This window comes from Anoplophora glabripennis, unplaced genomic scaffold, assembly GCF_000390285.2.
Source record: "Anoplophora glabripennis isolate ALB-LARVAE unplaced genomic scaffold, Agla_2.0 scaffold744, whole genome shotgun sequence".
NCBI classification, from domain to species: Eukaryota; Metazoa; Arthropoda; class Insecta; order Coleoptera; family Cerambycidae; genus Anoplophora; species Anoplophora glabripennis.
Window position 1 is genome coordinate 109,894 of NW_019416925.1, and position 25,865 is coordinate 135,758.

General features: G+C 32.8%; 4 protein-coding genes across 5 annotated transcripts in view; 3 read left to right on the forward strand and 1 right to left on the reverse strand.

Moving 5' to 3' along the window:
- The window catches only part of LOC108914870 (protein EFR3 homolog cmp44E), a 28,919-nt gene extending 22,909 nt beyond the window's left edge, over nt 1-6,010 (forward strand). For both annotated transcript variants that reach the window (XM_018720785.1, XM_023455691.1), the window contains exons 12-14: nt 1,736-1,936; nt 5,221-5,379; nt 5,435-6,010. In XM_018720785.1, the coding sequence (XP_018576301.1) occupies nt 1,736-1,936; nt 5,221-5,379; nt 5,435-5,575 (501 nt within the window). In that variant the 3' untranslated portion in view covers nt 5,576-6,010. The remainder of the gene's footprint in view (nt 1-1,735; nt 1,937-5,220; nt 5,380-5,434) is intronic.
- A 6,869-nt stretch (nt 6,011-12,879) lies between these two features.
- LOC108914867 (alpha-crystallin A chain-like) lies at nt 12,880-13,714 on the reverse strand. Its single transcript, XM_018720781.1, has one exon. It carries the CDS (start codon nt 13,603-13,605, stop codon nt 13,090-13,092), a length of 516 nt encoding a protein of 171 aa, XP_018576297.1. The 5' UTR covers nt 13,606-13,714; the 3' UTR covers nt 12,880-13,089.
- A 1,308-nt stretch (nt 13,715-15,022) lies between these two features.
- LOC108914868 (alpha-crystallin A chain-like) lies at nt 15,023-15,807 on the forward strand. The gene has a single exon (XM_018720782.2). The coding sequence runs from the start codon at nt 15,167-15,169 to the stop codon at nt 15,701-15,703; it is 537 nt and encodes a 178-aa protein (XP_018576298.1). The 5' UTR covers nt 15,023-15,166; the 3' UTR covers nt 15,704-15,807.
- A 3,405-nt stretch (nt 15,808-19,212) lies between these two features.
- LOC108914869 (alpha-crystallin A chain-like) lies at nt 19,213-19,832 on the forward strand. Its single transcript, XM_018720784.1, has one exon. It carries the CDS (start codon nt 19,227-19,229, stop codon nt 19,752-19,754), a length of 528 nt encoding a protein of 175 aa, XP_018576300.1. The 5' UTR covers nt 19,213-19,226; the 3' UTR covers nt 19,755-19,832.
- Nucleotides 19,833-25,865: the final 6,033 nt, after the last annotated feature.

The following is a 25,865-nucleotide window of genomic DNA, read 5'->3' on the forward strand; positions in this document are numbered from 1 at the left end:
TCAGATTTTTAAGTACTACTTTAAAGCAGTTTCTTTATTATCATAAGTTTTTGATAATTTTTATTTCAATTTTTATCTTTAATTTTTTTTAAGTACGTATTGTGATATACAAAGACTAAATTTTCTTGTTCTAGAAATTTCCCATTTTTTATTTCTGGGTTGATAAAACTAAATTGCTAATAAACAGCGTACTTGCTTATAAACAGTCAGTAGCACGCAACAAAAATTAGAAGTCAGTATGATAAAAAAAATATAAAATTCCAATCTAAATATGAAAAAAAATAACGATCACTTGATAACTTTTCTTAAAGTTCATATATATGGCATGTATTTGGTGTCAAATTAATCAGCAAGGCATTAGCAATATAAAAAAACTAATTTGAATATAGTTTTTTTTTAACAAAATTCATCTGATATATATAATGATATATATTTTGATATATATCACCCAAAACTAAATAGCATGCTATTTTACATCACTAATATAAAATAAAACCAACTGTGAGAGACTTTAAAAATGTTCTTGTGTGGAACAGTTTGATAGTGGTGACAAGAAGTGATACAAATACAGTAAAAAATATTTCTAACAAAAAATTGTTTTTAGCTTAAGAAGAAAATTATCTAGTCATAAAAATTAGAATATTTACTTCAATCCTATTGTTATTTATAGCATATTGTTTTAGCTAGCAAATTAAACTTTTAAAATTTAAATCATCAAAGCAGAATAATGCAGAATGATTTGAACTGCACATGAGAAATTTTACTTGGTCATAGAACACCAAAATGAGAAAAAAGTCATTAATGTAGGTTGTAGAAAGCGTCGTTTTCGAGATACAGAACGTTGAAATTTAAAAAACTCCAAAAATATTTAACGGGGCTTGATAAAACCTGTGGTAATGATTGATATTTGATACACAAATTTGTCCAATCAGTGGTGGAGTCAATGAGGGATACTATCACTAAGAACCCTAGAATTTCAAAACCATTACAGTTTGGAAGTTGGGTAAGTGCATTTAATTTCAGTTGGATAAAAATGTCTTCTATTTTATTCCAAAGCCCAACCATGCTTGAATAACTATTTTTTTTTAAATTTAAAATAAGCTCTAGTCATAGTTTGCTTCTAATTTGCTGTCAAAAAAATCATTTCTTTTGTGAAACAGTACTGTAGTTATTTTAGATTTATTCCACTATGTTAAAGGCTTCATTTAAATTTTTTAATAAAATGGAACACATACTTTTCTTAGTAGCCGAAATTAATGGACTTGTCCATTATTCACTGGCATCGAAATTCTGCTGTTTTTAATGATAGTACCCCCCATTATCTCCACCACTGGTTGTCAGCTTTGTGTATCAACTCAGCAAATTTTTGCCCATAATTAGTAAAGTCATTACCACAAGTTTCATCAATCTGTCAAATATTTTAAGAGATTTAAATAAAAATTACATTTTTTACAATTTCAACGCTGTATCTCGAAAAAGAACATACCTTATGCTTATAAACATTTTTTCTTAATTTGAGATGTTCTATCACCAGATAAAGTGTAACATGTGCAATTTGGGGCACCCTGTATATTTTAATATTCATCTTAGTTATTTAAATGAGTCATTAACAATCGTTAATGAAACATTAACTTCGTTATGAAATAGCATTTTTTTTTTGTTTCTTTATTGCTGAAAAAAAACAGATTTCCTATGTTCGAAAATCAAAGGTCCTAATTTATGTATTATTTTAAAGATGGCAGTTTGCGAGTATGTCAAACTCGGTGGTTTGGACCCGTCGAGACTTCAACAGACCTCCCCCTATGGCGCAGGAGGTCCGGGCATAGCACTAGGGTCCCAACGCAACAGTTGGATCGAATCCGGCGCTAGAGGAAGCATCATAGAGTTGCCTGCGCAGGAAGGCGACAGCGCCAGCAGCTCACCAAGAGTTGAAAGGGTAAATTTTAAATGAATTAATAGTTGGAAACAAGTACGAGGGTAATCCCAAAAATAAGGTCCCCTAGTTTTTTAGAAATAGTAGAAAAAATTTAATTTCAGTAATTGACACATCATTTGGAAACGTGAATATTCCTCTATTTTTTTACATCACTATTTCTGTCGATGCATTGCGTCATGTCATACCAGCTCGCCGCCATCTCATTGAGGAAAAATTGGACTGCTTCTTTTACTTCGTCATTGTTACAAAATCTTCAAATTTCTCTTTCTATTGTAATCGAGATTTCTTAGCAGGATATCGAAAATGGAATGCACTGTGTTTCATTCAATATTGATCCAAAATTGTTTCAAAACATTAAATCATTAAAAATATTATAGTTGCCACTTGCCAATTTTTGGAGGTAAGCTAAAATGATAACTTCGGTAATCATCAAGACTGAATTTTTAGGTTTCCTCTTAATAAATAGATACTTTACATTTTTTCTCATAATTTGCACAAGGTAGAAAATTACAAATAACATCACAGTGCGGCAATTAAGTTTAAGAGTGATTTTATTGTGGCGAAGTGTGTGGCGCTATTTTTGTACGGTCAACAGAACTACGTAATTGGAAGCCTTCCAAACGATTAAACAAAATTTCATGTATAATCCAGGCGAATTAAACCAAACACATGACTGTTTAAAAAATCCGCCTAATTCGAATTTTATTGGCTTAAAATTAAGTAAAAAATACACAGAATAAAAGCCTAAATTTGTATATTTGTAGAGGTCGAGCATCATATTGTTTATAGCAAAAGAAAAAAAATGATTGCTCTTTTTTCAGTTTTTCGCATATATCTCTGAAAGTAAGCCTCTAATCGACGAGGTATTCTTATCGATTTTCTTCCTGAGGAAATTTGCTACAAAGATAGGCTTTTGCCAAAGCTCGCAAACATTTTTTTACATTGCAAAATTAGCAGTGAAAAAAAAAATGTGCAAAATTTTCAGAATTAAATAAAAGGAACAAATTTAACTGAAATTGGATGGAACTACAGGAAAAGATAACCGTTGCTCAACAAATACCCATAATTCGGACCTCAAATTTCAAAATGGCGGCCTATTGCAAAATTATAAAGTCGAAAACGCGAGCACGTATATTTTCTGCCCAAGTCAAGATATTGAAATTTTGTAGAAAAGGTTCGAAAGGTAATTACATTATCTCGGGTCTGTACAAATTTCAAATTTTTAAGTCGCAAAATAAAAAGTTGCTAACAAAAAAAAACCGGTAACTAAGGTCCTTATCTCGGCAATTTTTTAATATACAGATTTCAAATCAATTGCATCAAATAGTGCTAAAAAAAACATGAATCTCGATCCGACCAATAGGAGCCGAGATAATTTTTTTTTCTTTAAGCGGTATTTTGGCTGTTCTATTTAATATTTTGGAATAAACTTAATCTCGTTGTAGACTTTATACACTGAATTTTTTTTTAATGGATTCAACCAAGAAGTAACCAAGTAAACGTTCATTAAAGACAGCGTGATCCACGCGGCTGACCGGTAGCCAGGAGAGGGAAGCGCTGTGACGTCAGTGCCCATGCTTCGCTCGACTTCTCAAAATTCTTACATAACAAATGGATTATGGCACTTAGGAAGCAGCTACCGGGATGCTTTTTTTTTAAATCAACTTATTTTTTTCCACTACATATCTTTTAACCGTTGAAAATATCGAAAAACTAACTCTGGCGTCCCTCTAGCATTTCGTCCGAGGATTCCAACAAACCAAACCGCACCCTTCTAAGTCGAAAAATAAAAATTTTACGGGCTGTTCGCCAATTTCCAAAGTCACAAGACTTAAAACGTGGCCTAACAAAGCCCCTACAATTTGTTTTAACCGTTGAAAATATCGAAAAACTAACTCTGGCATGCCTCTAGCATTTCTATGCAGCAAATTTCCTCAGGATGAAAATCCATAAGAATACCTCATGTCGATTAGAGGCTTATTTTCGGAGATATATGCGAAAAACTGAAAAAAGAGCAATAATTTTTTTTTCTTTTGTTATAAACAATATGACGCTCGACCTCTACAAATACACAAATTTAGGCTTTTATTGTCTGTATTTTTTTACTTAATTTTAAGCCCATAAAATTCGAGTTCGGCCTGATTTTTGAAAAAAAAACCTAATTCGCCCGGATTAGTATAGGTATGTCTAGCACGAAGTTATAGCATTTTACGTAAAGCGAGTTTTTGATAGTTGTCATAGAAACGCACATTGAACAGCTTACAGCTCTGTTTTAAAGCCAGTAAAACAGCCACCGAAACATATCAACAAACAGTGTACCGTGAAGAGTGTGTATCACGTCCGACTGTATTCTTGTGGTTTGAGAGGTTTCATGATAGCCAAGACAGCGTGCACCATGATGAGAGAACGAGGCGTCCCCGCACAATCCAAACAAACGAAACCATTGAAGCTGTGCGTTCTGCGCTGAAGTCTGATTGTCAATCAGTTGTACATGGTCTGCCAACTTTCTGATGGTTGATCGACTATCAGACTTCAGCGTATAGCGCACAGCTTCGTTGTTTTTGTTTGTTCGGCTTGTGCGAGGACGCCCCATCCTCTTGTCGTCGTGCACGCTGTCACAGCCATCACGAAACCTCTCGAACCACAGGAACACAGTCGGATGTGATACACACTCCTCACCATACGCCATTTGTAACAGTTGATATGATCCCGTGACTATTTTACGAGCTTTAAAATGGAACTTGATTGCTGTATGCTGTTCACTGCACGTTTCCATGACATCTATCAAAAACTCACTTCATGCTGTAACTTCAAGGTTGATACTTGTATACTGATGAAATTTTGTTCGGTCACTTGGGAAGCTTCCCACTACATAGTTCCATTGATCGCACATAGATAGCACCACACACTCAATCTTACAGTTTAATAGCCAGACTGTACTTCAGTTTAAATATCTTTCGAAATTTTTTCAACTTCTTTCACAATCGCTTTCAAATTTTGAAAATGGCACCGCATCAAATAAATCAATAAACAAGGAAAGTAATTGTAGCAACCATCGCACTTTTTGACATCCACAAAATCACAAATTCACTCAGCGACACATATTTTATTAAAAAATATACAACTGCTATGCAGTTTTTGTGACAAATAAAATCTTGTTTGCTCAAGGAGCATAAACATACGACAATGTTGCTTGGATGACATGAATCCCTTAGGCTGTCGCTGTTGTTCTCCATTATCGTCTTATTAATGACTAGTGCATAAATAACCGTTTTGTTTTGTAGAAACATACCGAAGAAGAACTAACCTTCGAAAGCATGAAAAAAGTACTGACGGAGCCTCCAGAAATTCGAAAGGAAGCGGAAGCCGAGAGAAGAAAACAACTGAGCCACACTTTCAGAACGGCGACATTCTCCGAATTGGTTCGAAGGACCCAACCTAAGGTACTCCATACAGGAAAATATTCTTTACAACAAATACGTATATTTTTGTTTTCAGCATGACGTTTTACAGAATAAACTGAATGAGATATTCAAGTCATTAACAATCAACGAAAATCGCAGTCCCACAGAGGAAGACACAAAGAAATCGAATATTCCCACGTACGAACAAAACTTCCCCGAGTTATTTTATTATTAATTGTTTTTTTAGGAAGGACTAGGATTTTAAATATTTAACTGTGGAAATAGCGCAATTTGCAATCATTATTTATTCAGCTTGTAAGTAAAAAAGCAAAAAATATAGTGTAAGATAAATTATTAATTTATTTGAATTCCTTTTGGTGGATATGATGTACATAATAAATATGTCTTTAATAAATCAAGTTTCTCTTCATAAAATGTTAGTAGCACCTGTGGTATCACTCTTTGAATATTATTGTTAATTGTAAAGTTCTCTAATAGACAAAATGCTTTTATTAGTGTTCTGCGTTATACTTAAACACAAAATTGCAATTCTACAAACTTTTCCTATAATAGTCCAGTCGGTAGAAGTTCGGCCTGCATTAAACCTTGATAATCCGGAAATAACTACACAGGCCTACTTTAAATGATGAGTACAATAACAGGTTAATTTGCTGACAAAGTATTTTATCAGGAAAAAAGAAAAAAGTTATTAAAAATTGAATTATGAAAATTCGCTTTTTTAGTAGTTTTCTGTAAATAACTCAACGAGATGACTTTGTACGGAAAAATGCTTAAGACATGTTTTGTTCGTAATAAAAATAGCTACAAAATGGCGGTGGCAGGATTACGAAATTTGCAGTAACAAAGCCGTGAGAGTGAAAAAATGGTATAAAATGTAAATTTCTCAAAGTTACTGTAAAAATGTCATTTATAAACAAAAAGTGATTAAACTTTCGAAAACTATAGTATAATATACAATAATGGCGCTAAAGCCGAAAATCAGCAAAGCAAAACATTTTGTTCTATAAGGTTTTTATACATCCACCATCTGAAACTCGAAACTTTGCCAAATTTGTTTGAAGCTTTGCTGTCATTTGAAATTTGGTGTACACATAGTGTAAATATGCAGAAACCAAAAGCAATTTGCAAAATTCAGTTATCTTCATTTTTGCAGCTTTGGTGAGGTTTTATGCGTCACCCTAATTTTATACGTCACCGTTATTTTAATTTTTGGACATATGTATATGTGTATTTATAAAATATTTCATCACAGTAGATTAGCCAGTACAATTACCGACAATTAAAAATAAAAAATTTATTTTCATTGTTTAGATCCGTACTCGTAATTTATACAACATATCGAAATAAAACAAATACGTACGTGTGTGATAAACCTTTAACTTTAAGTAAACAGTTGTTTAGATTTACTAGTTCCATGTTTCTTATTGCCGCTTGTATACTATTAGAAACATGCAACTAGTAAATTTAAACAACTGTTTCCTTAATGTTAAAGGTTTATCACACACGTACATCGTACGTATTTGTTTTATTTCGATATTTTGAATAATGTACGAGTGCGGCTAACAGACGAAAAATGTTAAGTAGTTTAGGATCTAAACAATGAAAATATTTTTTTTTTAATTGTCGGTAATTGTACTGGCTAATCTACCGTGATGGAATATTTTATAAATACACATATACATACGTCCAAAAATTAAAATAACGGGTGACGCATAAAACCTCACCAAAGCTGCAAAAATGAAGATAATTGAATTGTGCAAATTGCTTTTGGTTTCTGCATATTTACAGTTTACACTATATGTATACCAAATTTCAAGTGTCAGGGAAGTTCAAACAAATTTGGCAAAGTTTCGAGTTTCAGATGCAGTGGATGTATAAAAACCTTATAGAAGAAAAAGTTTTGCTCTCCAGAATTTCGGCTTTAGTGCCATTATTGTATATTACACTGTAGTTTTTGAAAGTTTTATCACTTTTTGTTTATAATTGACATTTTTACAGCAACTTAAAAAAATTGACGTTTTATACTGTTTTTCAATCTCATGGCTTTGTTATTGCAAATTTCGTAATCGGATCACCGCCACTTTGTAGCTATTTTTATTACTAACAAAACATGTCTTAAGCATTTTTTGGTAAAAAGTCACCCAGCTGAGTTATTTAAAGAAAACTACTAAAAAAGCGAATTTTCGCAATTCAATTGTTTTTTTTTCCTGATAAAATACTTTGTCAGCAAATTAACCTGTTATTGTCACCAACAGTAACTTTTCGGCCTCTGTCGACTGGACTATTAGTATTCGTGTAAGTGTTGCTACCTCTATCAAAATAATAACCTATGTACCAAAAATAAAATTTCTTAAGTGTATTTGTCTATTAAGGGTCCCCTGCTAGAGAATCTTTCGAATTTAATATTTTTTGGAAGACAATAGTGAGTTCGGAGTATGAGATATGATGAAATTTATTGTAGATTAAAAAAACCGAAGGAGCAAGTTGAAGGAATTTTTCTACTCACTCTATATTTTTGTAGAATGTAAGAGACCTTTGTTAAAATTAAAATAAATTATATCCTTGTTAAGAAACATTTGTTTTTTATTATAAAAATTAAAAAAATATATATGATGAGAAGAGGATAATTAATGGTATTAAGGATTTCACAGTCCGTGATGATATTTAAAGTACACCTACTTTTCACTTCCTTAGCCTTAACTGAGACTCTGACTTGCTCTCGGACTTTGTTCTGCGGGGCGAGCCCTACAGACTCCACGCCAGTCCAAAAGTGACAATAAATTATTACAAATTCAGAACACCCTGTATAAGCTACTTTGAAAAATATCTATGCAGACAAATGTTACTTATTTAAAAAATTTAAAAATTAAAGTTTTCTTAAACATTTTTAATACAGGGTGACCCGAAATTCATGCAACAAAATTTGGTCACAGATTCTTAAGACAAATTTAGGGGACCCGTATTTTTTATTTTTGCCATGTGGCCCCCTCTTTCGGAGTTACAGCTCCCTGAAATCCGCCCCTAGGAATCATTTTTTTATATATCTCAGAACCCTGTTGTACAAGAATCACTAAATTTGGTACACAGGAGTTATATGATATGTGGAATCTGATGGTGCTACGTTTTTTGGCAGGGAACCCCCTTAAGACTATTTTTCGTGGACCCTCTTGTCTTTGGAGCCAAAAAAATTTGGTTGCATAATTAAATTTCTTAAAAATTACCAGTCCACTAGAAAGCCATTAAATTTGGAAACTTTTTGTCTCTATACTTTTTTCGTAAAACGCAATGTTTTCGAGAAAAATGTCAAAATGTGATCGAATGCGTATCGTGATTCCTCATTTTCCTCAGAAACATTGCGTTTTACGAAAGAAATATCAAGACAAAAAAGTTTCTAAAATTCAATGGCTTTCTAGCTAACTAATAATTTTAAAAAAATCAAATTTGTGACCAAATTTTTCTGGTTCCAAAGACAAGGGGGCACACGAAAAAGCGTCTTACGGGCGTTTCTCACCAAAAAGCGTAGTACTGTGAGATTCCACATGTCATAAAACCCCTGTGTACCAAATTTAGCGATTCTCATACATGGTTTTGAAATATAAAAAAGACTTCTTAGGGGCAGATTTCAGGGGGTTGTAACTCCGAAAGAGGGGGCCAGTTGGCAAAAAGAAAAAATGCGGGTCCCCTAAATTTGTCTTAAAAATCTATGACCAAATTTTGTTAGAGTAAGAGTAAAAAAAATACGTAGTGCTCATCAAAATAAGAAAAAAGTTCACATAAACCTAGGTCCGAAAATGCCTCAGTTCTGCGATACAGGTCAAAGTTTTTGTAAAAAGTATCCGTGGGGAATTTGGGACTGCACATAACTAGATAAAGGTAAAAATTCATTGAATTTAAATACAATTATATTAACCTATGATGGGAGACTAAAGAATACATATCTTTAGAAATTATTTTTTTTATTCCAAGTACATTTACCACATTTGAATATTTATAAAGCAGTTGAAGAAAATACATAATGCTGGTTTATTTTTGTCAACAGTTTTAATATTAGAGATATCAATCAAGTTATTGCATCTTCCGTCGACCTGCCATCTCCACTTTTTGCCAGATAAGAATATACCTACAGTCCATACAATATTTGTTGACAATTCAAATAAAACACTTTTCTTTGCCAAGTCGTTTTTAACTTGAGCCTATATTATTTCAATCAGATGAACGATAAACACCACACCGCCAATGTCTTTTCTACCTCGAGTGTCGAATGTGGCTAATTCCAAAAAAGTAAAACAGGAGTCTTCTTGGGATTCTATCTTAACAAATATCGTACGGACTATAAAGACTTATATTTATCAGGATATTTAGTGATTCCCTTCTTAATATTTATTTTTAGATTTTTGCGTTATTAATAGTTGATAATATATTAGTCATATTCATTTCATCATTTTTTTATACATATATTGTACGACGGCAATTTTATCACTACATATTTCAAAATCTAGTCAAATTCTGAAAAATAATATCCTGCCCAATTATTCTTAAGAATTGTTAACATCCGATGAACGAGTATGATAGACATTAATACAGGCTTAGTGGTGGTAACCAGTACCATCTAGAATTTTAACCGGAAACTTCCAATTTTCAATGAAATATGTAAACAAAACAAACTCGTATGTCGTATACAAAGCCGACATTGTTGTTTACGTTGTAACGTAGCAACAGTTAAAAAATTTAAAATTTATTTTTCATTGACCTGAAGAGTTCTATGATTTTCCTTGTAGGTATATATATATATATACAGGGTGGTCCGAATTTTATGCAGGAAATTTCGAGGACAGATAGATCTCTTTAAAATAATAGGAGTTTGCCTTATAAACATAGGTCTGGAACGGCCTCGTTTTAGAGATACAGGGTGTTGAAGTTGTTAAAAAATATATATTTTTTGTTTATATCTCAGGAATGTATTAACCGATCTCAATAAAATTTGGTACAAATAATGTACGATAGTAGGCCTTGCATTCCCTAAAATATGAGCTCTAAAGGTTTAACCAGTGGTGTACAACTGGACAGGGGTCACCCCCTTTTTATAAAAAAAACCTACGCCACTGTATTTTTTACAAGTTATTGTAACGGATTTATATTCTAATGCACTAAATACGTAAAAAAGGTGACTTGAATTTTTTCCCTAAGGTTCACCATTTTCAAGTTATTCATACAAATACAATCCCCTTGTGGCAGACACTTCAAATCATAATATTACAAAAATATTTATGTTTATGCTTAAAAGTAAGTGCAATTTGTAAGCACATCAACAAAATTCTTTCCACATCACTTGTGAGGTAGTGTTCCTGGTGTGTTTTAGTTTTCCCTGGAGGCATTATCTTTACAAATAAGAACAATTTAAATCAAAATAATAATAAAAATACATTTACCAAGCAACAACAACTAAACAAGAAACAAAATTAACGTTACGTATTTACAGCAATTGTTTAAAATGCGAACCACCCACATCGATACATTTCTGACATCTTCTATTAATGGAACTAATTGAAGCTAATATCATGTGGTGGTTTTCTTTTAATTCATTACACCCGTCTTCTATTCGCTGCAGTAGTTGTGGTCTAGTATCTATTGGAGTAGAGTAAACTTTTCAGGTAGGTCACCCCAAACATAGAAGTCCAGGGAGTTTAGATCTGGCGATCTGGCTGGCCAAGACACTGGACCCTCTGCACCATTATGGTTGACATTGGCATTTGGTCTTCTACCTATCCATCATCTCATATAATTTTCATTAAGCCATTCTTGTATTATTCTCCTAAAATGCGCAGGAGCACCATCCATTTGTATCCAGCTATTTTGTCGTATATTTAATGGAACATCCTCTAATAATTCAAATAGATGGTTTTCTAGAAAGTTTAGAAATGACTCCGAATTTCATGAGGATTTTCTTGTGACCAAATATCCAGATTGTGAAAATTCACTACCCCTCGCCTTGTGAACGTAGCCTCATCGGTCCAAAGTATTTCTAGTAAGAATTCAAACAACCACTGATAAAAATTCAGGCGTCTCTCTGCATCTCCCGGAAGTAAATTTTGCACAGGTTGTAAATGGTACGGATTTCTGCCATCCTTACGTAGAACTTTTCAAATTTTCAATTTACTCACCCCAAGTTGCCGAGACGTTCTTCGTGTACTTAGCCGAGGATCGTCGTCAAATGCTTTTAAAATTTCATTTCTGTGCCTTTCATTCCTTTGTCGTGATTTTCCAAATATTGTTTTAATCCAAAAATATGAAAGCGATAAGTGTAAAGAATTTTGTTGATGTGCTTACAAATTGCACTTACTTTTAAGCATAAACATAAATATTGTAATTTGTAATATGGTTAGAAGTGTCTGCCGCAAGAGGATTGTATTGGTATGAATAACTTGAGAACGGTGAACTTTAGGGAAAAAATTCAAGTTACCTTTTTTACGTATTTTATGTATTAGAATATAAATTCGGTACAATAGCTTGTAAAAAATACAGTGGCGTAGGTTTTTTTTATAAAAAAGGGGCGACCCTGTCCAGTTGTACACCACTGGTTGGACCTTTAGAGCTCATATTTTAGGGAATACAAGGCCTACTATCACACATTATCTGTACTAAATTATATTGAAATCGGTTGATGGATTCCGGAGAAATAAACAAATAATCAATTTTTTTTAACAACTTCAACACCCTGTATCTTTAAAACGAGGCCGTTCCGGACCCATGTTTATAAGGCAAACACCCACTATTTTAAAGAGATCTATCTGCCCTCGAAGTTCCCTGCATAAAATTCGGACCACCCTGTATATAATAAGGTTACCAATTTAATTCAATCTACAGCTAATTAAGCAAAAGATAATCTATTATAAATTTCCTGTATTTTCTAGAACAAATTCGGGTTTTTACAGATTATTATCTGCCCTCGAAGTTCCCTGCATAAAATTCGGACCACCCTGTATATAATAAGGTTACCAATTTAATTCAATCTACAGCTAATTAAGCTAAAGATAATCTATTATAAATTTCCTGTATTTTCTAGAACAAATTCGGGTTTTTACAGATTATTATTTTCTTTAGTTATTCAGTGTAACTACATTATGTAACTAATTTGGTTTAGCAGAATACCGTCACAAAATATATAAAGATCATTTTGAACAATGTACTTACTTAGATGTAAAATAAATCAATTACCTCTACTATCAAATGACGAAACTAGATAGCCCCACCTTTAAGAAAATCGATAAACCTAACAGAAAATAGGAAAGTATGGCAATAGTATATTTTACGTTAGTTTCTCCACTATTCTTTTTCTATGAGTAGAAAAACAATCAAGATTAGTTCTTGCCTTCCTACTACAAAAAATTCTGGCTGAATTGTATTTTTAAAAATATTTTAAAATATCTTCATACCATATTAATTGAATGTACCTAAGTACACAATCTTTCTAAATTTTTACAAATTTTAAATTTCTCATTTTCTTTATAAAAAAAAATGTTTAGTTGGACAAGTATATTCATTTCAGAAACATGAAAATGTAGGTAGGTACAATACAAAAGTATTTCAAAAATCTACAAAAACAAACTAAATTGACCTTATTAACAAATCAGTCCAACATAACAAAACAAGCAATAATGTAAGAAAAACATTTTAATACATTGAATATGTACGTAATTGTACTTTACTTCTTCAGTAATTGTAGGTACTTCATTTCTTCGATTCTTCTGAAGGTTTTTGTTCTACTCTCTTTACCGGCTGGCCCGTTTTCGTAATAGGAATTTCCCTATGCTCAATGGCCTTCTCTTCACTCACTTTAGGAGCCGTGATGGTCAAGACTCCATCGGAGGACAGCTTAGATTTGACTTCTTTGATATTACAGTTCTCCGGAAGGACATATCTTCTTACAAAATGTCTGGAGATGTACCCATGCTCGTCCTCCTTCTCCTCGTGTTTTCCCTCCACGGTCACGACGTTATCGCCCGTTATTTTCACAGAGATTTCCTCTGGTTTGAACTGCGCCACATCGACGTTAGCCTGGAACTTATCTTTGTCCGATGAAACGGAAACTCCGGTGTCCTGGAGCAACGAGCTCAAATTTCTGATTTCCTCCAAGGGATATCTTAACAAGCTCCTCGTCAAATAGTCTTCAGGATCTCTCCATGTCGATACTTGGTATCTTGGGCGGTACAATGGCGAATCTTCGAACCACGGAAGTAAAGACATTTTTAATATTCGACGCTTCACTTACACTCTTGTAAATAACTCGTAACGATTACTATTTAATCGACTTCAATTTCAAGTTTCAACTGGCAGCTACGGAAACAGATCTGCAGCTTTTATATAGTGCAACAGAATGTTGTAGATGGCTCTGGATTATCACGGAACACTGAAGTTTCGGGACGTTATTTCTAGATGTTCTAGTTTACCGTTCATGGGATATTGCAGATTTGTAATATACAAAAAAATAATTAAAAAGCCATAAAACTGATTCATTCTTAATGATTCAATAATATGTATATTTTTGTTTTTAACAAAGTGTGATGTATATTTTGTTAAAATGAATTATATTATATAAATTTTGCATGAAATGTGACGGATAATTTTTTACATTCTTAGTTAGCAATAAATATTTTTAAACCTATACCTAGTAAGTATTATCAACATATTTAAAAACAAATTATTAATCTAAATTTATGTTTTACTATATAATTGGTAATTTATTTAAAAAATGGAAATTTCGCTGCAGGCACGTTAAAAATATTCAATATCCAGTAACTGCAATGCTTACTGAATGAATAAAGTTTTCAGAATAAATTGATGATAAATCCACTATTCTATACAGTCAATAGAATTGTATTTCAATATCTATTTTATATAAAATAATAATTATAAACAGAATTAATTTTCAATGGTGTTTAGGCTCAGATAGGTTACCAGATCTATTTCATGACAAACCCGGAGACATGACCCGTTTATATAATTGACGCCTAAAAAAAAAAGGTTCTGCATTTGCAATCGGACAAATCGATGTCTAAAAAAAAAGGACACAATCTGGAAATATATACTTTGTGACCCGGGGAAATGGAATTCGGGGGTAGGACGTTGTATAATTGATGTCTAAAAAAAACAGAAAATGTCGAAAAAATCTCACGATTTTCCCGCAACAAATAAAACCCGGAGAAATGACATGTTAACCCGGAGCCCGAAAATGTACTATCGAAACCCGGAGATCTGGCAAGCCTAGGCTCAGATAATTAAATGAATAAAAACTTCATTTTAACTTCATTTTAAATGAGGAACTCGAAACAACATACCGACGTATACCATGGGTATGTAAATAACAGCGCCCAGGAATTCTTTTCCTATTCACTTTCATATCTCTCTTATCAGGCTTATAGGCTTATCTTAAATTAAACAAGAACAATATTCAGTGGGATAATTATAGCTAACTCTTTTTAATCATCCTAGAAAGAATCATTCCTCGATCTGTAATGGAACCGAAGTAATTCGCTGAAAGTTGCAATATCTAATGAACGATATCTGAATGGATCGATATTCCGTATGTCACTGTCCCTTTCTAGAACATAAACTTCTATTGCCTAAAAGCAAAATCTAGAGACATCTGGATTTTCGAAAGTATTATAAAATTATCGCACTAGCAGCCACAAAATATATAATAGACCTAGAAGCTCAGCCGCGCGTCAGTTTCGATTTCGGATCTGAAATATTTGTTCCAGCATATATTTGAATAACGAGAATTTTTAATTGTTTAAACTCGAACAAAATGTCCATTATTCCGTGGTTTGATGATGTTTTCTTGTCCCGCCCATCAAGAAGATGCCAATTAAGTCTGTTCCGAGACCCTGAAGAATACCTCAACACATATCTGCCGAGAGAAATACTTCGGTATCCTCTGGAGGAGCTGGCTAATTTGAGGAATGTACTACAGATTACCGGGGTTGATGTAAATTCAGATAAAGACAAATTCCAAGCCAACATCGACGTGCAACAGTTCAAACCAGAGGAAATTTCTGTCAAAGTGACGGGCGACAACACTGTTACCATAGAGGGCAAGCACGAGGAGAAACCAGACGAGCATGGGTACATTTCAAGACACTTCGTTAGGAAATATGTTCTTCCAGAGAATTGCAATATGAAACAGGTTCAATCTAAGTTGTCTTCGGATGGGGTTCTGACTATTACAGCACCAAAAATAGACGAAGAAAAGAAGATTGAGTACCGAGAGATTCCGATAACCAGAACAGGTCAGCCCATGAAGAAGGTGGAGCAAAAGGATGCCCAAGAAGAAGCGAAACAGTAATTTATGTTATTTGCTTGATATGTTGCCATTTCTAATGATATGATGTAGCAAATAATTCTGATTTTAATAAATTAAGTTCTGTCACAGTCACTATTTAGTTTTAAGTTTAGGCTAGTTTATTTTGTATAATTTTGTATTTTCTTGATTAAATGTGCATTGAGAGATAATCTGGCATTTTAATTTATACGTCCTGTTATATCTAGTAAACACCCAGAACACCCTTATTTGCTAACGAAAAATGAATGACTGTGATATATCTGTATGTAGGTATATTGTGTGTCAAAATATATAATAAAATGAAATTTAAAAAAATAATAACACTTATGTATGAATGCCGAAAAGTATAGTACCTATGCTTGAATAATTTCATTTATTTGTTAAAATTTAATATTTTGCACATGGAGTTAGTTACCTACATACAAATGGAGTAGGTTAGTAGGTAGGTAGTCCAAATTTTAATTAGAAAAAGTTTAATATTAACTTGAGGAGTACAGAATACCTAGATACACGGGACTGGAATTAAAAAGAAATAATTTATTGAAATGTTTGTGTCTGTGACGAAAATTGACGCAACTTGGATAGATGAGAGAGGTGTGTGGCGATTCTTACTAAAAACTCTATCATTTCGACAATTGAATATTTTGGGAATTGTAAAAAGTGCATTTAATTATCGAATCTTGAATTATTATTTTTTTTATTCTGAAACAATTTAACAGTGCGATGTAATAGTATATTACGTAATAAGTGTTGTAAAAAGCATTTTACCTACGACCACTACTGTAAATACTTAAAAACACACCGTCTGCGATCAATGTAAGATTCCTATTCCGTGCGGTAAAAAAATCGCACAGTTTTCCTAGCAACCGCCTAGCGACGGTCAATACAATACTGTTTGTATCGACCGTTGCTAGGCGGTTGGTAGGAAAACTGGACGATTTTTTTACCAAGCTGTGCGATTTTTTTACCGTAAGTAAAATAGGAATCTTACATTGATCGTAGACGGTGTGTTTTTAAGTATTTACAGTAGTGGTCGTAGGTAAAGTATAGTACATAATACGTGGTGTAATGCAATTACGCACTCATAGAATTACGCACTCATAGAATTACGCAATCGCCGCTACGCGGCGTCGTGCGTAACTTTTCCATTCGTGCGTAAAATGCTTTTTACAACACTTATTACGTAATATACTATTACGCACGATGTGGAAAAATTCTATAAGTGCGTAATTACATTACACCACGTATTACACGTACTATACATTACCTACGACCATTGCTGTAAATACTTAAAAACACACCGTCTGCGATCAATGTAAGATTCCTATTACGTACGGTAAAAAAATTGTACAGTTTTCCTAGCAACGGTCAATACATACAGTATTGTTGCTAGGAAAACTGTACGATTTTTTTACCAAGCTGTGCGATTTTTTTACCGTACGTAAAATAGGAATTTTACATTGATCGCAGACGGTGTGTTTTTAAGTATTTACAGTAGTGGTCGTAGGTAAAAATTTTTATAGATCTTTATTAGAAATCTTGACTTTATGGTTTTTTGAATAAATTCAAAACTTCTACGGCAATGTTTTTTAAATTTTGATAATTCTAGTTATTTCTATAAACAATTTTACATATATTTTTTTATAAAACGAATAGTTTAAAAGTTAAATTTGTATATTAAAAAATTCATAACTTTCTAAAACGAGTAGAAAAACGAATGGAAGAGATCATTTTTCTTAGAAATACTGTTCTCAATTAAGAGCTCTAATCGATTTTCCAAAATAGTTACTGCGTCAAAATATTGATGTCTTATAGAGGTACCTACAACCACATTCGTATATCTGCGCCACCAGTACTTGTAAGTAAGCTACATATTTTACCGCCAATTGCATGGTATTAAATTATTGTCCAAATTTTTTTCAAACATCCTCAGGAAAATTTCAGAAAATATGATGTTCTTTTCTAAACATAATGTGACTTGAAAACGAAGTATTTTAAGGCATTCGCTCATATGCAACTTTTTCGCATATATGTAATTAATTATTCTGTTACCTAGTCAAATTTTCAGAATTTCGAATAAACCATATCATAATAAATATAAATATGTACATCATATATTATATATTTGTTTTAATACAGAAATGTATTTAAAATAATGTGACAGTACCTCTATTCGATAACAATATCTAAACCAAATTTTCTAATATAACGCATTTTTTTTAATTCAAATAATTAAATTAAAATTATTAATAAAAATATGGTAAAAAAAAGTCGAAATGCTATACTATAGGCTATAGGTAGGTACTAATATTGAAAAAAATATTTTCGTTGCTGAGCGGTAATTCGTGCCATCTAGAAATTCGTGCTAATCCCTAGTCATCCCCAGTCACAGTATACTAATCAATCAGTAGGGAATCTTAAATGATTTATGAATGAATTCCGTATGGCAATTTTTAAATACCCCCACCCTAGGAAAAGTCGCTAAGAATATGGAGGATCCTTCGAGCATCTACTACTGGAGGCATGCCATTGCGAAAATTGTGGCTGAGTGTGCGAGAGAAACAGACAGTACCTCAGTGCATGCTGTCTCACTCTACCACGTCACGATTGGTTGGAAATGAATGCTCCAACCAATCGCGGCGTGATAGAGTGAGACAGCATGTATGAGATACTGTCTGTCTCTCAGCCACACTTTTCGCAATGGCATGCTACCTCTAGTAGTATAGTAAACATAACCTGTTCTTTTTCCTGGTTTTAATACTTTTAATTACTATACATTAATTTCTGATTAATTATTATAATCCTAGGTAATAAAGAGATTGTTAGCTATGTAGTAGTGTTACACGTAAATTGAGTTTTTTTTTAATTAAGAGAAGTTTACATTTTTTGGTTAAATACAGGTTTAGTTATTTGAATTCCAGGAGAAATAATTTAGATTAGATTATATCGGTCTGAATCTTATAAATTTTGTTCAAAAACTTACGAAAGCGTATTTATTTTCTAAACACATTTGAAAATGTAAGTTTACTATACTTTTTATTTCATTATTTCATTATTAACTATTTACTGGGTATACTATTACTTATAAATAAATAATCACTAATAAAATACACAAGAACAAGATAACTAAACTGAACAACTACTCAACATCATAAAATAAGGTTTTTAATGCATAAAGCTGATATAAGAAGGTTTAAGTGAGGTTAGTTACATATAACTACAATAATGAAAACATACTAGATTTATGAATGAAAATATGAGAACGGAAATCGTAATAACTGTCAGTCGCTAACAAAATGGTGCAAATATGGAAAACGCGGGAAACGTAACTTTCCCTACTGATTGATTAGTATACTGTGTCTCCAGTGAACATTCGAGAGCCATCTAGGATTTTTTGAGGAATGTAAATAAGACTTCTACATGCGCACTATTGCCTACGCGCATTTTAAAATTTAGACGAATGCGAGATGTGAGGGTGGAATTGGAGAATCCTTCGATTAATGTTACACGTTGGTTCGGTCGTAGAATGTCTCTTTATACATGGCCATATGATGCTTACACATGTAATCCCTACTTCGATCCTCCACCAGGATTTTATAAGGATCCTCTCGAAGACTGCGTTGATGGATATTGGCCAATAAACACGTTAAATACTTCTGTGAAGGATCTTAGAGGATTTGGCGGAGAGGACGAAGGGCAATTCCAAGTTCACATCGATGTCCAACAGTTCAAACCCGAGGAAATTTCAGTAAAAATAGTAGATCACAACAAGAGCGTTATCATAGAAGGAAAACATGAAGAAAAATTGGACGAACATGGTTCCATATCTAGGCACTTCTTGAGGAAATTTATTCTCCCAGAAAACTGTGATGGTAGCAGACTTCAATCTCAACTCTCCTCTGACGGAGTTTTAACATTAATTGCTCCCAAAATTGAGGAAGGAAAGCAGGTTGAATATGTAAGGGAAATTCCTATCACGAAGACGGGATCGTTTAAAGCAGGAGAACAAAAGAGGAGGATGTCGAAATTAAAAAATAAATGCCATATTTTATAAGATCAATATATCCTATTGCGAAATGGTATATAGCTATAGCGTTTTTTAATAAAACTGGTCCGTTGCATAGTTTAGTGTTTTGTGATAGACTTATTTGTGTTTTTTGATCTTTTTTATAGCATATGTGGAAATGAGTGGAAATTTACGTTGTCATTAATTTTTAAATACTTATACTGTTTTAATGTGTTTCAAATCCTATATAAATAGAGAGAAGGTAACGTTATTGATTTACCTGTTATGTGGGAAAGCTGTGTAATTTAGTGAAAAATAATTATACGAAAATAGAAAACTCGATCTTAGAGATGACTTTCACTCCTCCATTCCAATATGTGGGATTTTTCTATATTAAATATTTGAATAAAATATAAGTAAAAATTATCTTAAAAATGTATTTACTATTTTCATACAGTTACGTGTATTGTGTCTAAAGTACGCACAACAGCATAATTGGTAAATTCTGCTGTAGAATGCAAACTATATAACCTATACCTACTATGATATAACATATAACATTAAATAATATTAAATGTTACTAAAAGCAGAGCCTTTATTAGATGATTAACTTCTCTACAAAAAATGTCTTTTCCCTTATTGCTCGCAACCAAACATACAGAGTAGAATATATCTGGTAACCCACATTTTTTTCATCATACCTATCAGGGATACTCTCCATGATACCTAGCAGGGAGACTAGACCATGATACCTAGTATAAATATTTCAAATTTATACATTATCATTTCTTATATTCACAGATTAGAAAAATAATACTTATATTATTACATCATAGATAATCAATAGGAAGAGCTAGTTAATTTATGAATGAAAACCGCTTGTAGAACGATGTTCCCCTTTCTTATCTATTATAGGGTTACTACGATAAGAAGTCACTGGTTCCTCTGGATCGGTTCACACTTTCACAGTCAGGGAAATAATACCCATCCCATAACTTCTCCCTGTTTACAGCAGTGTACAGTGTACACATAACACATGGTGGCTATGTTCCGAAATTAGCTGAAAGTACTGTCGGCACGATTTTACATTCCGAAAATAAATTTCGCAAGCTTTACAGCAGACTGCATCAGCGGAATAAACGTCAAAATACTACTATTTCTACATAACATCGACTGCTAAATAGTGATGGGCGGGTCGGGTCTGACCCGGATCAAAGATTCGGATCTTTACGATGATCTAACAGACCCGAATCCCGATATAAGTTCTGTCGGATCACTCGGGTCGCGGACCTCAGCTAATCTCGTATGGCCGTGCTGTGGCACTATGTAATGAAATTGATCGCAGAGGTTTACGGAGTACGCCGCCGCTCCCGAGACCCGTATGTAGTGATGGGAAGACTCGTGTATTTTAGTGACCCGGGTCATCTAGATCAATCATTATGATGACCCGTTCTGCCCATTCATGCGGCTGAGCCACCTGCAGTAGCGAGAGCGGTGACATCAGATGATTATGATATATTTTATTGGCTCGTTATTTCCATCAGCTGCTCGATTTTGTTTAGTAAAATAAAAACAGTTTTATTCTCTCATGTCAAGTGAATTATTATGTGAAAAATAATGTAGACTATAGGATTTAGTAGATANAGATTGGTGGAGGAATGACAGTATGATGTCTGATGTCTGTTTGCAAACAAAACCAAACTACACATTCGACGAAGGTTCAATCAAAATGGCTATATTACGCATAATCGACGACATAATAAAGATGTACTACATTTTCCATGTAATTTTGAATTCTTGTTCTTGAATATTTACAATTAGTTTATTCTATCACATAAAAAATGTCTTCATCATCTTCACTATCATCTGTAGAATCTATATCTATAAACGATTTACAAAATAGCGCTATCCACAGTTGCAGTTCCCATTATAAAAAAGAAGATAAAAAAAGTCGACAAAATAAATGTAATTACTATATAACCTCACAATTCAAATTATTTGGTAAACTCTTGATAGAAGACCACAGTTGCTATAATAGTTAACGTGCTAAACTTTGTTCAGTTTGTTCCGTTATTTGACGCAAAAATTGGAAATTTCATTTTCGTAACGGCTTGATATTGCAGTTTCTGCAATAGCGCTGATAGTAAAATTAGCAGATTACGGAACATAGCCATAATCTACTAAACTCAGTATAAAATAAAATTGGTTATTTGCTTACTTCACTCGTATTTATTAAGCTATATTCATTTGGGACATTAGTATTGCAAGAATTGTGTTTATAATTATTTAGTGCTTAAGAGAGTTTTCTATTTGTTATTATATTATACTGGGAATACGATGTGTAAGTTTTAAGTTATATAGTTTTATTAAAAACGAAACCTATATCTTTACNTTTATATTTTTACAGCTTACTTGCCAACTTATCAAGTTTATGAAGCAAATGAATTAAATTGTTGTCATTTTTACTTACAATTAAATACATAACAAAAAATTGTTTTCATAGTACAGTAAGACCCCGCTTAACGCTGTTGCGTTTAGCGCTGTTTCGGTTTAGCGCTCTTTTATTTCAACCCGGGGATTTCCCGAAATTACTCGCCGCACTACGGGGATTCCCCGAAATTGTGCACAGCGCTAGGTTTCCAAATACATATGTACATAACTTATCCGAAACAGTGTAGTTGTGTTTCTTGTTTGGTGCGGTGCTGTACGGACGCATTTTCATCAGTTGATATAACTATAACTGAAATTATGGACCAATTTGTTGAAAATGATCAAAATTTTGACAGGAGTTCAAAAGCAAGACGGGGTGTTATATATGCTTTATCCACTTATCAACAACTTCTAACAGAACGCAAAAGCAAAACGCAAACTACATTAGATGCCTTCTCGACAAAAAGGCAGAAAATTGGAAACACAATAGACTGAATGATCTGACTGACTTAGAATTTTATTTGTTTTTATAAGTAATATTCGTTTATATTGTTTTTATTTTTGTAAGAAATAAATGTTTGGTTTTATTTTTATTAAAAAAAACATAATTATTAAATTTAATACCTAACCAATTTTCTATCCATCTTCCCCTAACCCCATTATTTACATGTTAAGATAGCCTCGTTTAGCGCTGTTTCGCATTACGCTCTACTTTGATGGANCTCCGGAAAGTGAGATTATTATAACAGTTCATGCATAATTTTTATATTTTTACAGCTTACTTGCCAACTTATCAAGTTTATGAAGCAAATGAATTAAATTGTTGTCGTTTTTACTTACAATTAAATACATAACAAGAAATTGTTTTAATAGTACATGCATAACAACATTCTGTATAAATCAATTAGGATTTCTTGTAGATACAAAATAAACTTAAAATTATTAAAAAATGTTTTATTTCCTTATCGAAACCATTTACTAAGTATATCTTGGCAAATGTCAAAATTTGAAAAATACTATAATATAATAAAATAATAAATAAGAAATTGTCTGTATTTATTTGTGGCATTATAAATGTTATAATTTGGATATTTTGCCATAGTTTGAAGAAAAAAAAACTGGAAAAATAAACCCTTGTACCGATAGGGACAGTCAAGTGTCAATACTGAAAACTTTTGCCTAATAGTGAGATGCCAGAGACATACATCTACATGTATAAGTCTGGTTACGCACTGGAAAAACAAATACACATCACAATAACACTATGACGTTTCTGAAACCTCTAGTTTCGTTATCAAAGCAGAAGTGAATTAGAAAAGTACTGAATATTAGTTTTTCGCTACATTTTCTGTTTAACTAAATAATCTGTTCTCAAAAGTATTGACACTTGACTATTCCTATTTGTATAAGGGTTTACTTTTAAAATAATATAATATAGAGGATATAAGTGCGAAGTCGTTTCCATACGATAGATGGCGCTGTAATCAGTTCACAAAGTATAAAGTGTTGCCTACTCATTAGGAGCTAAGTAGTAGTAAGCTTCCAAAACGTTATGTGGCGCTGTTTCGCAGTTTAGTGGCAATATTAGGGACATTTCATTCTACGTTAGTACTATATTTTCTATGTCAGATGTGTTTGTGTCGTGGTGAAGGTGAATCCCCTAAAAGTTCTCGAATCTTGATACGTAGTCAATATCCTAGTCAATATTGTTGAATTATTCTTCTCTTATCAAGGGTATGAGTTTAATTACCTTATACAGTAATATATTTTATCCGAACTCGCCGATAAGTAACAACTGACCAATACAAGTACCAATTCAGATTTGACTGAATGTTATACGCATTACGCATTGCAGCATCAGGTGGTTATCAAGTATATTCACAATTAAAATGATGTCTATATTAAATGACTTGATGTTAAAAAATCTGAGGTGTTCGGAATGTGATAAATATTTATCCGTATTACCAGTAAAAGTGTATCCCAACCGCGTCATTAAATGTGGCCGTTGTTGCACAGATAACGATGGTGGGACAGTGTCTGTGTATAACAAGGTGGCACGGAATTGCCTCTTCAAATGCGTAAATAGACACGAGAGGTGCAGCAAATTCTTAGCCGTTTCTGAAGTTGTGGAACATGAAAAGAAATGCGTCAGTGGTATTTACCATTGTCCCAAATGTGAATACAAGTTTTCAGGATTTGCCTACCAGTTGGTACTGCATTATACTGATCAGCACCCTAGAAGCATAATAAAAAACGGTTCATTTTCATTAAAAGTGAAGCGAAACTTTAGAGAGAGGTATTTGCACATAGTTAAGGATTACATTTTTTTTGTATTGATTGACAATTTAGCTAAGGATAATATTCTGTATTTGAGCACAGTTACCTTAATAATGCATACAAATATAAAGCAATGGTTTTTTGTAAAGCCACTATATAATCCAATAAGAGGTTTTTTAACAGAAATGAAGCCTTGCTATTCACTGGAACATTTCAAATGTGACTATTTCAATATACGAACAAATTCAATGACTGAAATCAATTGCAAGATACACTTAGACCTATCTGAAGATATAAACACTGTTAATCAAGTATCAATTATTCCAAGAAACAATTATTTTGGAATCAATCAACTAGATTTAAAAAGTAATTGTATCAGTTCTTCTTTATCCAATATTGATGAAGATATCGAGCCAGAGCCACAACTACAAAAAAATATTTCAATTTCAACATCCATTCAAACTCTATGTGTGGAAGATATGTTTGGGGTAAAATTCACAGATGAATTTAGAAAAAAGTATCCAGGATACGAATTGACTCCTTGTGGTACAGCTTTATTCAAAGATAGTCTCAGAACTGAACTAGCTTGTTCTAACTGTAAGCAGTTAACGGGATGTAATGTTTTTAATTGTGAGTTAGGTAAACATATAGTATGTTGGGACTGTAAAGCATGGTGCGGTATTTGTAACACTTCAATAAATGGTTGGAATGAGCCCCTTGCAACTATAAACGAACTACTATTGCTGCCATGTAGGTGGTGGTGTGGAGAATATTTTTCCGGGAATCACATAACCCAACACGAATTAAGTTGTAAAAAATCTAGCTTCAGTTGTCCTGTATGTAATAGTAAAAGTTTGAATTTGGAGCAACTTTGCCGTCACTTACTTGCAGCTCACAGGAATTATGAAAATGTAACTCATTTTAATTTACTTGGTTACTTAAAGGATTGTAAAAAGCAAACCAAGGGTGAGGTACGTTTTTTTCAAAACAATTATTGGTTTACAATGTACTGGAATAGGAATCAAAGTGTATATGAGGTTGCTGTAGTATCTGCTGATAACACAGAGCTCTATCAACTAGCCATAATTTGCGACAATGATAAAAAATATAATAAAATCGGTGGTGGCATCAAATTTTATTTGAGTGATAATCCTAGATTCTATTTGAAACGCATACGCAATTTGTAAAAGTACAACAATAATTTTTAGATACATTTGCTTCAGTAATGTTTAATTTTAATTGTAAACATTTCTCTCACTTTTTTTTATGTAACACCTACGATTAAGGAAAAAACCAATGACAAATTATTTGCTTAAATTTAAATATACAGAGTGTGATTCCATGCAGAGGGTTCCACGATTCTTCAAATATTAGACCCGAAACAAAGTTTTTGATTATTATTATTATTATTATTATTATTATTATTATTATTATTATTATTATTATTATTAT